The sequence below is a fragment of the Macrobrachium nipponense genome, chromosome 1 (genome assembly GCF_015104395.2).
Source record: "Macrobrachium nipponense isolate FS-2020 chromosome 1, ASM1510439v2, whole genome shotgun sequence".
Lineage (NCBI taxonomy): Eukaryota > Metazoa > Arthropoda > Malacostraca > Decapoda > Palaemonidae > Macrobrachium > Macrobrachium nipponense.
In genome coordinates this window covers 141109001-141124860 of record NC_087200.1, presented here as the reverse complement: position 1 = coordinate 141124860, position 15860 = coordinate 141109001, and the positions used below count along the sequence as shown (strand labels likewise).

The window sequence follows — 15860 nt, the reverse complement described above, 5'->3', positions numbered from 1 at the left end:
CACTGGCCAGTCTCTGCTTTGGTCTGGAGGTCATTCAGCTGAGCGCTTGCATCCACACGCATACGCTACACAATTGGCTACTCTACACATGTCTGCAATTTAAATCTCGGCTCGTGATTCGATTCAAGACGATCCGGAGTTCCACTAGTCTCTTTTTTTCCCTTCAAATGCCGTGTTATCACGTCGTGCAAGGGTCTTCGCTGGTAGAAGGCCGGTTTCATCGAAACCGAGAAACCTGTCATCGCCTCCAGCGCCTTGCCACCCAAAGGTCACTGAAATTTCTTCTGTCAGGAATTTTTTGTGCTTTCGATTCCTCAATCCCCCATTATGTCTCGCTCTCCGTGTAATGGGACCTGGGTGTTGCAATTCTCATGGTATGCAGGGTGGCGGTGAGGATCATCTAGTCTAGATAGTCATTTGTAAATTGATAATGCCGAATATTGGCAAGAATGGTGCTGTCACAAAAACATTAAATGGAGGAAGTAAATCTGCGTATTTAAATTAACTCACGAGAATCAGGAAAAAACTCGAGGAAGATGTCTGCAAAAAAACAAAAAAACAAAAATTGGTACGACTTGTGCGTGTTTGTAAGTGTGCTTTTGTGTGCATTCGAATATATGGAAGTATGTGACTACAAATTTCCAGTATTTAAGCTGTAATGGGAATTACCGAGTGATTTCTCATACTTGTGATTCTGTATATGAAAGCAGGTTAGCTATCAAGCTGAGGAGCTTCACAGACATACATAATTATTCAAGCGCCTGTTATCTATTCATCCCACGGAAGGCGCTCTTGGCCAGGCATTTCTCCCGCTCTTTTTTATATCTACCAGATCTGAACTTCGTATCTAGAGAATCTTTGGAATTTATTACATTCAAAGGAAGAGTAATTATTCGTTTTCTTTTTTGTTTATTGTACCCATTACTTTTGTATCGTCTTGCTATATTACTTTTTCATCGTCTTGATATAGATTCAGAATAGCCCCAATCATAAACTTTGTAGCTTTAGAATAAATTGCCATTGTATTCATGGTTAGAAAGTGTACGAAAATCGATAATTGAGGTCTAGGCTTGTTTGCTATTATGATTCTGCACTAGTTGTGTTATGTCAGCCAAAACATGTCCCAGAATGTATTCAGTGGTATCTAGAATTAGTTTTCCCCATTTTATCTTAGACCTCGTGTTGTATTGTAATCAGAATGCTTTAATAAACAAAGCTTTCTAGCGAAGGATTTACCGCCCATGACAGGTTTGGTTGGGGTGGTCCCAGCCAAGGTTTTTATTCCGTTCACCACGAGAGCTCCTTTCCGCCACCCCCCACCCCCCACAATACATTTAGGTCAAATCTGGACAGAGCGAACGTGATTTTTTTCTTTTAATTTTAATATATGGAACGAGCCACAGCTGCTCGGCCCAGAAACGGACTTTTTACCGGACATAATTATGGCTTCCTGGGGAGAAACTGCGTTTATGGGTGTTCGTTAAGGGAATATTCACACAACTAAATTTTTTTATGCAAATGGGTAAAGCGGTTATTTTAGGCCGGAATGCCATACGTTAGATTGGTAGCTTGTTTTTTAACAATGGCAGAGCATCATTTGTTACCATAGAATCTGTTTATATACTAGTCACTTTAACTTTTCGTGATGTAAAGTCACACACTAATATATAAGTATGTATATTATATAGGTATATTATACTCATGTACATAAACACTAGTGAGTTTTTCAGATCCATACATATCAAGCCATGAATATAGTTTCATATCGAATCGCTATACCTTGGGAATAGGGTACCCTAAAGGCAGTTATAATTGATAGCTGCTTCAGCGCCGGCTAGGATTTGAACTTGGCCCTATGGTTTAGAAACAACATTAAACAGTCAACTTTGGCTATCAATATATAAATATATATGTATATATATATATATATATATATATATATATATTATATATATATATATATATATATATGTGTGTGTGTGTGGTGTGTGTGTGTGTGTGTGTGTGTGTGGTGTGTATCTGAGATAAAACCTTATTATACATGTTTCAATCTAGTGTTTTTCTTGTCCCAAGGATTATTGTTTTCATTAATACTGATACCAACAATAACAAATCATTGTTTCTATTAAAACTATAAAGTCTAGACTGTTTACATATGTTTTAATGAATTCCTTGACACCAAAAACATATGTTACGACACCAAAATTGTTATTGCAGCTATCTTTGAAAAATGGCCGAAAAAATGGTTTGCACCCTTTTTTTTCAAATGTCTTCACACACATACACACACTCACCACTCACACACACATATATATACGTATGTATAAATATACACACACACACACATATATATAAATATGTATATATATATATATACATATATATATATTATATCTTATATATCTTAATATACGTTATGGGAAGATCCAATATATTGATATTAATGTACACGTTGCGTTGCACAACTAAACCAGCTTTCTCCTCGTAAGCATCAACAAAGATCTGCAGGCAATACACAAATAGGCAAACCATCCACCAGATGAAGAGATACTGTCTTTGGGAAAGATGACTAGACCCTTTTTTTTTTAGAAATTTTTAAACTGGAAGAGATCCGTGACACGGTTCAGCAGGAAAGGTGGCATGGAGTCTCTCTCTCTCTCTCTCTCTCTCTCCTCTCTCTCTCTCTCTCTCTCTCTCTCTCCAGTGTCTTAGTATTCTGTAAAAGAAAACTATAGAGATGGCTATGTCTGTCCGGCCGTACTATTTCTGTCTTCCCTTAGATCTTACAACTAACAGAGGCTAGAGGGCTGCAGATTGGTGTGTTGATCATCCACCTTCCAATCATAAAACATATCAAATTGCAACCCTGTAGCCTCAGTAGTTTTGATTTTATTGAAGGTTAAAATTAGTCATAATCGTGCTTCTGGCAACTACGTATATATACCGAGCCGGGATTAAAGTTTCATGGGCCGCGGCTCACACAGCGTTGTACCGAGACCACCGAAAGATACATCTATTTTCGGTGGCCTTGATTATACGCTGTACAGAAAATTCGATTGTTTCTTCGACTATACTTTCGCCAATAACGTCATCATCATTGAGGAAAAGCATCGTGTCGTGTATATCGGTCCTAACAGCTTTCTATTATTTCGTCTTGCGATAGTTAATGAAACAGGAAGCTCTGTACTTTGCTATACTTTTCAGTTGTTGTTTTTTTCTGGAAATACTTGAGTGTTTTCTTTTTAATTCTCTCGCTTTCTTTTCATGCAAGCCAGAGCTACGATATCTAATCTCCATCAATGTAATTTTAATTTGCAATTAAATTTCTCACCTGTTTTTCTTTTCATTTCTTTTTTATTTGCTTTTTCCTGCAAGTCAGAACAAAAAATCTCGATTAGCAAGAAATGTCTTATAATCTCTATTAACAAAACAAATTGTTACTTGTCATCAAACTTTTATTGAAGTGATTCGAATTTTAAAAGGAAATTCGAAACTTTATTTCATGAAAGCTAGAGCGATGATATCTAATCTGCATCAAGGTATTTTTAATTGCAATTAAACATTTCACCTGTTTTTATTTCTTTTTTTATGCAAGAACGAAAAAAATCTCGATTAGCAAGAAATGTCTAATAATCTCTGACGACAAAAGAAAACTTGTTTGTCATCAAATCGGTTACTAAAGAGAATCGAATTTAAGAGGAAACTGGAAACGTCATCTCACGTGTCCCATCAGCACATACCGGATTGAACACTGACTCACTCACCAAGTTGCGTCTTTCGTCGTGGGTTCACCTCTTTCCAATCTTCCAGTTTTCCAGTCACCTCGATAACAATCTGACTGGACGGTCCAGTGAAATAACATGTTAGGTTTTTACCCAACTGTTGGCGTTGTGAGAAGAGTAGAAAAGTCTACAAAAATCTTTGGGATGATTTTTATATCCATAGTGAAAGTGTACCCATGTATACTGACTGAGAGAACTTTTGCTCCCGTTAATAATTTACTGTGGTTACGTTTTTCACTCTTCGATATTCATAGTATGAAGTATATAGACAAAAGCTTTAAAAGATCCATTCACTGTTTTTGCTGAGGCCGCATCAATTTCGAGAAGAATCGCTTCAGTGAAATAGCCAGTTCGTTTCCAACATGAAATTCCTTATGATAGTTGGATTGTGTCTCGTGTATACGTAAGTCTGTGGATGTCAAAATGATAAGCATTGTTATTATCGTTGACAGAAATTTTCTGTTCCACTAAACATTATCTATGAAACTATTATTATTATTATTTATTTATTTATTTATTTTTTTATTTTATTTTTTTTTTTTTTTGGGGGGGGGTGGGTTGTTCTATCACAGTCCTCCAATTGGACTGGGCGGTATTTATAGTGTGGGGTTCCGGGTTGCATCCTGCCTCCTTAGGAGTCCATCACTTTTCTTACTATGTGCGCCGTTCCTAGGATCACACTCTTCTGCATGAGTCCTTGAGCTACTTCATCCTCTAGTTTTTCCAGATTCCTTTTCAGGGATCTAGGGATCGTGCCTAGTGTTCCTATGATTAAGGGTACAATTTCCACTGGCATATCCCATATCCTTCTTATTTCTATTTTCAGGTCTTGATACTTATCCATTTTTTCCCTTTCTTTCTCTTCAACTTTGGTGTCCCATGGTATTGCGACATCAATGAGTGATACTTTCTTCTTGATTTTGTCAATCAACGTCACGTCTGGTCTATTTGCACGTATCACCCTATCTGTTCTGATACCATATTCCCAGAGGATCTTTGCCTGATCGTTTTTTATCACTCCTTCAGGTTGGTGCTCGTACCACTTATTACTGGAAGGCAGCTGGTGTTTCTTGCACAGGCTCCAGTGGAGGGCTTTTGCCACTGAATCATGCCTCTTTTTGTATTGATTCTGTGCAAGTGCCGGACATTCGCTTGCTATGTGGTTTATGGTTTCATTTTTCGTATTGCACTTCCTACATATGGGAGAGATGTTATTTCCATCTATCGTTCTTTGAACATATCTGGTTCTTAGGGCCTGATCTTGTGCCGCTGTTATCATTCCTTCAGTTTCCTTCTTGAGTTCTCCCTTCAGTAGCCATTGGCACGTGTCATCGCTGGCTAGTTCTTTAGTCTGTCTCATGTATTGTCCGTGCATTGGTTTGTTGTGCCATTCCTCTGTTCTGCTTGTCATTCTCCTGTCTCTGTATATTTGTGGGTCTTCGTCTACTTTTATTAGCCCTTCTTCCCATGCACTCTTGAGCCACTCGTCTTCACTGGTTTTCATATATTGCCCCAGTGCTCTGTTCTCGATGTTGAGCCAGTCCTCTATGCTTTGTAGTCCCCTCCCTCCTTCCTTTTCGTGTTATGTATAGTCTGTCCGTATTTGCTCTTGGGTGTAGTGCTTTGTGTATTGTCATATGTTTCCTCGTTTTCTGGGTCTATGCAGCGAAGTTCTGCCTTCCGTCCATTCCACTATTCCTGCGCTGTATCTGATTACTGGCACTGCCCATAGTTTATGGCTTTTATCATATTTCCGGCGTTGAGTTTTGACTTGAGTATCGCCGTGAGTCTCTGCATATATTCTTTCCTGATCGTTTCCTTCATCTCTTGGTGTTTTATATCCCTTCCTTCCATTATTCCCAGGTATTTGTATCCCGTCTCATCTATGTGTTTGATGTTGTTCCCATCTGGTAGCTTTATCCCTTCAGTCCTTGTTACTTTGCCCTTTTGTATGTTGACTAAGGCACATTTTTCTATTCAAAATTCCATCCTGATGTCCCCAGATACAATCCTTACAGTCTGGATTAGGGTATCTATTTCCTTGATGCTCTTACCATACAGCTTGATGTCGTCCATTAACATCAGATGGTTAATTCTGTTGCCTCTTTTCTTGAGTTCGTACCCAGCATCCATATTCTGCAGTACTTTTGTCATGGGAATCATGGCTACTACGAAGAGTAGTGGGGACAGTGAGTCGCCCTGGAAGATCCCTCTCCTGATATTACCTACTGCTAGTCTTATTCCAGAGCTTGTAAGTATTGTATTTCCATTGCGCATTGTATTTTTTAGGAAGCTGATGGTGTTTTTCCTCTGCCCCATATATTTTCAGGCATTCTATTAGCCATAAGTGTGGTGGTATCATGAAGTTTTCTTATAGTCTATCCATGCCATGCTTAGGTTGGTTTTCCTTTCTCCTACTGTTCTTCATTACCATTTTGTCTATCAGGAGCTGGGTCTTTGTGCCCCTACACTTCCTTCTGCAGCCTTTCTGTTGGTGGGGGGATGGTGTTTGTCTCCTCTAGATAGTTTGTATAGCCTTTCACTGATGATACCTGTTTGTAACTTCACATTATTGGTAGGCAGGTGATAGACCTGTAGTTACTGGCTATATTTCCCTTACTCTTGTCTTTTTGTACTAAGAATGCTCTTCCTCTGTTCATCCATTTAGGCGCATGGTGATTTGTGATACAAATGCTGGAGTTGTTCTGCTATTCTTGGGGTGTAGGGGCCTTGAAGTTTTTGAGCAGTATCCATGGACTTCATCGGGACCTGGAGCTTTCCAGTTGGGCATTTTCTTTTAGTTGGTGTCTGACGTGTCTGCGTGATCCTCAGTGAATCTTTGTTTTTTAATTCCTCCCTCCCGTTTTTCTTCTTCCTTAACTTCCTGGAGCCATTTTGCATGGGTTTTGTTGTGTGATATTAATTATTATTATTATTATTATTAATTATTATTATTATATTTAATTTAGGAAGCAGACCCGCTCTCAAGCATACTTTATTAAAAGTAATGGCTACTTCAGCAGCGTTACACTTGTAGAGATTCTTCTCTATTTTGCGAATAGCGGCTTTTTCAGTGCTACTTAAACAGCTAGTAGAGCGCCTATAGAGGTCATGGTAAAATACAGGATCAAAATAGGTGTATATATTTTGAATTTTACAGATAAACTATGATACCATAGTCATCAAAGTCATTAACGATTTTCTCTCTCTCTCTCTCTCTCTCTCTCTCTCTCTCTCTCTCTCTTCTTAAGCGAGCTTTCGTCTGGAGCTGCCAGACATCCTCGGGCTGGAAGCTGAGGGTGGACTGATCTTGGTGCGGTGCCGTCCTCCTTATATCTGTGGTTGACAGCAGGGGGTCTGCCCCATGCTTGTCTCCTATTGGCTTGGTGGCGGTGAGTCTTGTTTCATTGGGCTGCCTGAGCCAGGTCTCAAGCCACTTTCTTCGGGCCGATGGTTGCGTTGCAGCATATCCTGCAGGCCGCCTGGACCTCCTAAGCGGCGCTGTGACTTTGATGGGCGTTGCGCTACGCTGTGGGGACGTCACGGCTACTTTGATTTCCATCGGCTGCAGAGTACCCTCGTTCGGGGGCGTTGTCATCCATGAGTTTGTCATGATCGGTGGTGTCATTGTTGGGTGGCAGGTCTTCTCATACTCGTAGGGAGGAGAAATTCTTCTGCGTCGTATTCAGAGTAGTTTTATTTTGCTGGATGAGTAGCGCCTCCAGCAGGCGCAACCGACGGGCATCAGGGGCCTTCCCGATGATCTTCGTGTTCTTTATGAGACATCTCGGGAGATGGCCTCCCGTGATGTTTTGGTGCGGGCGTGATTCTTATAGCCCCCTCTTGGGGGGCGTGGCAACGAGAGTCTCTTCGACAGTCGCATGGTAGTCATACCTACTAGGCGCCGCTGCATTCGCGGACTGGCATGTATATTGGTACACTACATGCGTCTGCCTTCAGGGTTCTCGTACCTGTGGGAGAGGGGTTTTATTTTTTTTTATATAAGATAGCGCGCGTCCTCCGATTCTGGTATATATTTTTTTTTTTTGATTAGGTCGATATTCTTGGTGTCGTCCAGTGGCGGGGATACATTATCGGAAATAATTTTCTTAATGGCGTCCTCTTCTTCACGGTAATGGGAACTCATGAAGACTTTGTAGTACGCTTGATATTATCCTGGGGGCGGGGCTGCGGCTCTCACTACCGTACCATTTCTCCAGGGCTGTGCGGACTTCCTTGCTGATTAATTTATTTGAGTACCCTTATTCACAAGTACGTTTGGGAGGCGCGGTCGAGTTCCTGGTGAGTGTCCTGCCAGGTTGAGCAGTGGGAGTGGGCCCCTCCTGACGAAGGGCCCTGACGGTGGTGCTTTTGAATCTGGCGGGCACTCGCTGTCTCCGTTGAGGCAAAGTCCTAAAATTGTTTTCTTTGTGTAGACTTGAAGTACGGAGACCGTACTTCCGTCTTGCTTACAAGGACGTCGAGGAAGGGGAGCCGATCGTCGAGCTGCGCTCAACTTTGTGTAATTCAGCACACTACGCTGCTGAAATGCTTGACGGAGGGCTTCTACCTCATCCTCGCGTCGACTTGCACAAAGATGTCGTCAATATAACGTCCATATCTGCGGGGTGGGCTGGCATCCTGGCGAAGACCGTTTCCTCCACGGTGCCATATAAAAGTTAGCGAAGAGAACCCCCAGTGGGGAGCCCATCGCCACGCCGTCCTTTTGGCGGAACAAATCTGGCCACGGTGGGTGGAGAAAGGGCCTTCTTGGTGCATATCTCCAGCAGCGTACGGAGCGAGGCTTCCGGTATGTTTGAGGGGCGCCGTCGACTGATTCCTGTACACACGATCAAGGATTTATATCTATGGTTTCGTCGACAGGCACGTTCGTAAATAGGACTCTACATCCAGCGAGGCGATTAAATGCCCTGGTACCAGGGGAGTCCTTGATGGCTTCTAAGAACTCTGCCGAAGACTGCAGGCTGTACCGACTCGGGACGTAAGGTCAAAATTTTGGGTTGAGGGCGTTTAGCCAAGGCGTACGTAGGGCCGGCGTCTGTGATGATCGGCCGGAGGGGGTTTTCCTTGTTTGTGGGTTTTTACATGTGGGTGCTGAATTACACAGTTGAGCGCAGCTCCGACGATCGGCTCCCCTTTATTCCTCGACGTCCTTGTAAGCAGACGGAAGAACGGTCTCCGTACTTCAGTCTACACAAAGAAAACCAATTTAGGACTTTGCCTCAACGGAGACAGCGAGTGCCCCGCCAGATTCAAAAGCACCACCGTCAGGGCCTTCGTCAGGAGGGGCCCTCTCCCACTGCTCAACCTGGCAGGACACTCACCAGGAACTCGACCGCGCCTCCCAAGTACTTGTGAATAATGGGTACTCAACATAAAATTAATCAGCAAGGAAGTCCGCACAGCCCTGGAGAAATGGTACGGTAGTGAGAGCCCGCTGCCCCGCCCCCAGGATAATATCAAGCTGTACTACAAAGTCTTCATAGTTCCCATTACCGTGAAGAAGAGACGCCATTAAGAAAATTATCCGGGGGGAGATAATGTATCCCCGACTGACGACACCAAGAATTATCGACCTAATCATATATTACCAGAATCGGAGGACGCGCGATCTTATTATGAAAAATAACCCCCTCTCCACAGGTAACGAGACCCCCTGAAGCAGACGCATGTAGTGTACCAATATACATGCCCAGTCCGCGAATGCAGCGGCGCCTACGTAGTTATGACTACATGCGACTGTCGAAAGACTCTCGTGCCACCCCAAGAGGGGGCTATAAAGAATCACGCCCGCACCAAACATCACGAGGCCATCTCCCGATGTCATCATAAAGAAACACGAAGATCATCGTGAAGGCCCCTGATGCCCGTCGGTTGCGCCTGCTGGAGCGCTACTCATCCAGCAAAATAAACCTACTCTGAATACGAGCAGGAAGAATTTCTCTCCCCTACGAGTATGAGAAGACCTGCCACCAACAATGACACCACCATCATGACAACTCTATGGATGACAACGCCCCCACGAGGTACTCCTGCAGCGATGGAAATCAAAGTAGCCGTGACGTCCCACAGCGTAGCGCAACGCCCATCAAAGTCACAGCGCCGCTAGGAGGTCCAGGCGGCTGCAGGATATGCTGCAACGCAACCATCGGCCCGAAGAAAGTGGCTTGAGACCTGGCTCAGGCGAGCCATGAAAAACAAGATCACCGCCACCAGCCAATAGGAGACAAGCATGGGGCAGACCCCCTGCTGTCAACCACAGATATAAAGGAGGACGGACACCGCACCAAGATCAGTCCACCTCAGCTTCCCCAGCCCGAGGATGTCTGGCAGCTCCAGACGAAAAGCTCGCTTTAGAAAGAGAGGAGAGAGAGAGAGAGAGAGAGAGAGAGAGAGAAAATCGTTAATGACTTGATGACTATGGTATCATAGTTTATCTGTAAAATTCATATACACCTATTTTGACCCTGTATTTTTACCATGACCTCTATAGGCGCTCTACTAGCCTGTTTAAGTAGCACTGAAAAAGCCGCTATTCGCAAAATAGAGAAGATCTCTACAAGTGTAACGCTGCTGAAGTAGCCATTACTTTTTAATAAAGTATTATTATATTGTATTATTATTATTATTATTATTTATTATTCCAGATTTGTTAGACTATGCGGTACAGTTGCGCTTTCGTATTTTGATAGTATTTTGACGTTCGAGCTGATGTTTATGTAATTTTACAATGGAAGGAAATAAATAAATAACCTCCATCCGAAAAGCAACATTTCTGCTCTTGTGATTCACAGTTCCTCATTCCGCAGGACTCTAAAGTTAGTAAGAAAAAAAAATGTTAGAGACGATGTAAAATGTTAATATCGTCTCAGTCGCCGTAGCCAGAGGGGAGCAGACAGAAAAAAATATGTCGTTTGGGACAGTCACGAAATGCACCCTGGTGACGGCCGTGCTGCTCCTGTCTTTGCCGAACGCGACCGAAGCGTTTTCCCTCAACAATTTCCTCTACGACGCAGCCTCCGCCTGGTTCTGGAGTGGCCCCGGGAGCCTCCTCAAAGCCGTCAGCGCCTACTTCGGCTTGGGTGGAGGTACGGTCATCGTCTACGATGCCTTGAACTACAATTACTTTGGTGTCGGTCCCGCCATCAGAGAATGGCTGGGTGTGGCGGTGAAGGAGGGCGGCAGCGCCATCGCCGAGAACTCCCTCTACCTGTTCGCGAAAATCGTCGTCACGATCCTTCGGGCCATTGTCGAAGGAATCGGATGGCTGATTTCGAGCATCGCAAATATGGTAGGAAACATAATATGGAGCTATCTGCTGCTGCTCATTCCTACGATCACTCCTGGTATAGCTAGTCTCGCCGGATTTGCTGGCTTCACGGGTTTCGCCGGTTTTGGTGATTTCCAGAATATTTTTGGGAATATCACCAACAGCTTCTCTGGCATTCCTGGTATCGTGGTGGTGGATGGCGGCGTCGGCATTCAAGCCGACCTGAACAAAAATGATCTCGAAGTCAAAAATGCCTTTCCAAAGGTTACTAGTGACAAAGAAGGCGCCAATACGAACATTCGTTCGCTGGAACCAAAGGGTAAGACATTTTGATTCATTATTCATAGTATAATTCTTAAACAATACTCATAGTTGCATAAGTTTTAAAAAGGAGAAACAAATCACCAGTTATGTGGGGGTAAAACAGATAGCTTTCCCCACTTCAGCTAAAAATGGGAATCGAACAGATTTCCGAAAACTCTCTGTTGACATTTATTTTGAAGTATATTTGTGCCCATATATACGTGACTATGGATTTGCTTCTCCAGTACAGTTCTTAACATGAATTACGAAAAGATTTCTCTCAATAATTATGAATTCCCCCGTTCCATCAGCTTATAAAAAACAATGATTATATATTGCTTTCTTGTCTATAAATTATGTAATTTGAACCATTTTCAAAAGTCATACATTCAACTTTTGTTGCAGTCTGGTTATTGAACCATAACTTCTTTAGTTATTCATAAATATATTGAATATTCATTTTAATGAATTCAAATTTTTTCAGCATCCTTAAAAAAATAATAAAGTACGTTTCATAATTGTCTTCATTCTTGGAATGTGAAATGACAATAACCCTATATTCATCTCACACTGACGGAGTCCAGCAATTAAACCATATCTTTATTAATCAGTCACTACTTTAAAAAAATCTCAAAAGTATCTCCATTTTTTTTTATTGTGAAGGGACGACAAGTCCCTGATAATACTGTTAATATCACTATCCTTCTTATTCCAGTCTCTATGCTACGGGGGCGTAGGGACTCAGGGACGTCCTTTGACAGTGTGAGGGGGACCTTCATCGCCGCTGCGTCTCAGGACCGCTTGCAGTGCCTTCCCCTTGTCCTGTGTGCCATATACGCTGACCCAGGGGATTCCGTGAGCCCTCTTCAGTCGCAGTTCAAAAAGGAATTCAGGTAAACGTCTGGTTAAACTGAGTCTTTCTATTGCTCCTGCTTCAAATGGCTACGATTGTCAGCGTTCAGGTTACAAGATTACAGGAATGCTAGTCAGTTTTAGTTTAATTTTCAAAAGTGTTGTAAATACACTGATCTTTCATAAAAAGTCTTCAAACGATTGGATATTAACTATAATGATTTTGTCGTAATTTTAAGTCCTTGGATTGGATGTGAAATGAAATGTTGAAGTTAGAAGGGGAAATGATTTAGTAGACTGAGCTACAGAGAAAATTGGCATCGAATGAAGGTGTAATTTTTTTTAACGGTTGGATTGGATGCGAAATGCAATGTTGAGGTTGAAAGGCAAAATAGTAGAATAGACTGAGCCCATAAAGAACATTGCTATGAAATGAATATGCAATTCTTTTTAACGGAAAACCAAGAACCATTTTCATAGAACTGCAAACCCTTTTCAACCAAGCTTTTTGTTTTCACTTAAAATAGGATGCTATGTATTAAGAGTTATGAACAGTGGTATTAGGTATTACTCAGAACTTGCAATTACTGTATATGTAGTATTCAGTTTTCCAATTTGCTTTCTAGTCTTCTGTCTCTCTTTTTAATCCACTTAATCTAGCTATTTAACACTGTCTGACTCTCAGAGTTTTACATTATCCCAGTTAAAGATACTAGATTTTCACAATCCAAAATGGGTTACCTCCCGTGGATCTCTGATGCTAACATTTCAGAATTAATAATATCGTAGACTTTCATTTCATTCCGTTTGTTTTGTGGTTCGTTTGAGCTATTGGAGAGTTGTTCAAATGAATCTTAAAGCTAACAGCCTCTCTCTCTCTCTCTCTCTCTCTCTCTCTCCTCTCTCTCTCTCTCTTCTCTCTCTCTCTCTCTCTCTCTCCGTATATATATATATATATATATATATATATATATATATATATAATATATATATATATATATATATATATATATATGTATATATATATATATATATATATATATATATATGTGTATATATATATATATATATATATAGTATATATATATATATATATATATATATATATATATATATATATATATATATATATATATATATATAGGCTGTTAGCTTTAAGATTCATTTGAACAACTCTCCAATTCATAAGTTTCTTTCATATATAGCAATAATAATGTAAAAACTAAGCCATCTAGCTTTCTATCTATCTATCTATCTATCTATATATATATATATATATATATAATATATATATATATATATATATATATTATATATATATATATATATACATGATTGTTACATATGAAAGAAACTTATGAATTCATTTGTAACTGCTATGTTTGTAAGTTTGCTAAGAACCAGATTTTGAATAATACACGCAAAACTATAGATTTCTAGGAATATTTGTGCATGTTTTATTTGTCATAAAGCTGTTAAATACACAGAACAACTATATCATTTGTAGTAAAAATCCACCCCAAATACTCGTGCACTTTTTAATTGCCATTAAGTCTTTAAGCACAAGTAATGTTATTGTATATTTTATATAACGAAGATTATTTTATTTTATCTTCATAAGCTAACTTACATTAACAAGCAATAATAACCTCGTCCCATACTTCCAGGCTTCTGTTCCCTAAGAAGAACACTCCGATCTGGGCATCGCCTTATATTACGGCAGCCGACTTGGGAGAGACAGTGATTTCGGCTTCCGAATGCCAAGCTCAATACCCATCTTGCCCATTTTCTTCTGGGCATCTCAAGCGCTTGATATTTAAGTATTTGGATGCCGAGTGGAGTCAAGGAAAGGTCAATAGACTATAAACTTTGACCTTAGCAGACGATGTCACGCGACCTGTTGTGTGGCAAGTTCTGTAGTACCTACGTGTATATTCGGCTGAAATCATCCAGGGTGCCTTGAAGTGATGCTGGATTCATCACCGAGCATTTTGGGATGTTTGTATTGATAGCATTTATTTATTCATAATTTTTCATTCCATATGTTTGCGTCTCTTCAAACTCTCGAGAGGAAATCCTCTTCTTCCTCTGGGTCTCAGGAAGTGTGGAGTTTATTCAGCTCATTTTCATCTGTGATAAAATGATGCTTTCCGTAGATAGTTGAACAAATCCTCAAAAGCATCAGTCTTTTACAGATGCTTTTTAAGCACTGCTTTTCATTTTAGGCGGTAGCAATTGTCTTCCCTTTTCATGCATCAGTGTCCTAAATCAAAACTACCTAAAATCCTATATGTTAAAATACTTTAATGAATATTTGAAAGTGTTGTTGCAACTACATGCCCTATTTACAAAACTGACTGACCTCTTGAGGCGGTTTAACTTCCAAATTACTGAAAACTAAAAATTCTTCCATCTGTATAATTGAAAGATTGGATTCAGTACATACCTTATAATATTAAAGTGTATAAAACAAATTTAAAAGATCGTATTTCTCTGATATGTCTAATGAGTATATTTGGAACAGATGTAAGTTTGTGAAGCTCGAATAAATGTCAAAGATAAAGAAACAAGATATTGCTAAAAAGAGCAACAAGACTATATTGGTTATAGCCTCATCACTATTTAGATCTAATCTCTTAGAAATTGCAGCGTATAATTTATTGATATATTTCAGTCTTCATAAAGTTAAGTAAATTAGTGTTAAGTGCAGTTTTATGTCTGATTATTTATTTACAAAGTTATTGTTATGACAATTAAAAGTTACCTTGTTACGTTTCAGTTTCAAATCATTATCCTGTGACCTCCTTTTGTTGTTTCTGCTGTTGTTGTTTTTAGATTAAGATGGCGAATGCAAGCACGGGCTCTTGTTCACAGAAGTTCCCGAAAGTGTTAGCAATCACGGTTTGTTGATGTCATGGGTCATACAGCTGAAGGGGTCGGAGATCATTGCTTCATCAAATGCTTTTGCTTTACTTTTGTTTGGTTGAGAAGTTTGTGAGACAAAGGTACCACGTACCAAAAGAACAAGTCAGATTAAAGTGTTCTAGTGTGTGGATGCAATTTCATGAAATATACTATTAAGTATATTATAACATATAGTATATTTATTACACACACACCACCACACACCACACACACACACACACACACACACACAATTATATATATATATTAGATATATTATAAATATATTATATATATATATATATATTAATATATATATATATATATTATTATATATATTGTGACGAAGTGCAAAGTATCTGGTTACTACACTTACCATTCATTAGTTGTTACCTCACAAAAGCCAGACACCTGAACCCTCATCACAGGTACTAAACGACTGGATACTCTAAAGGCAACAGTGATCCTTAACAACTACCAGTATTGCAGAAAATCAGACTAAGTTCATCACAAAACAGGTGTGAGGCAATCTTGTAAGAATTAAATTAATCAAAGGGCATCACTCCATCAACAACTTTAAAAGTCTAAGTATTTCCCTGATTTCAGAAGTCTAAGTACTTCCCTGGTTCTAAGTCACTTCAAGTTAATTGAAGGAAAACAGATCAATCACCACTCTATGTTTCTACCTAACATCAATATAATCAAATGCAAATATACTGGTTAGAAAT

General features: G+C 40.1%; 1 protein-coding gene across 3 annotated transcripts in view; it reads left to right on the top strand.

The window, feature by feature from the left end:
• The window catches only part of LOC135219693 (uncharacterized), a 38114-nt gene extending 23111 nt beyond the window's left edge, over positions 1 to 15003 (top strand). For all 3 annotated transcript variants that reach the window (XM_064256668.1, XM_064256666.1, XM_064256667.1), the window contains exons 2-4: positions 10613 to 11392; positions 12092 to 12269; positions 13896 to 15003. In XM_064256668.1, the coding sequence (XP_064112738.1) occupies positions 10711 to 11392; positions 12092 to 12269; positions 13896 to 14094 (1059 nt within the window). In that variant the 5' untranslated portion in view covers positions 10613 to 10710 and the 3' untranslated portion in view covers positions 14095 to 15003. The remainder of the gene's footprint in view (positions 1 to 10612; positions 11393 to 12091; positions 12270 to 13895) is intronic.
• Positions 15004 to 15860: the final 857 nt, after the last annotated feature.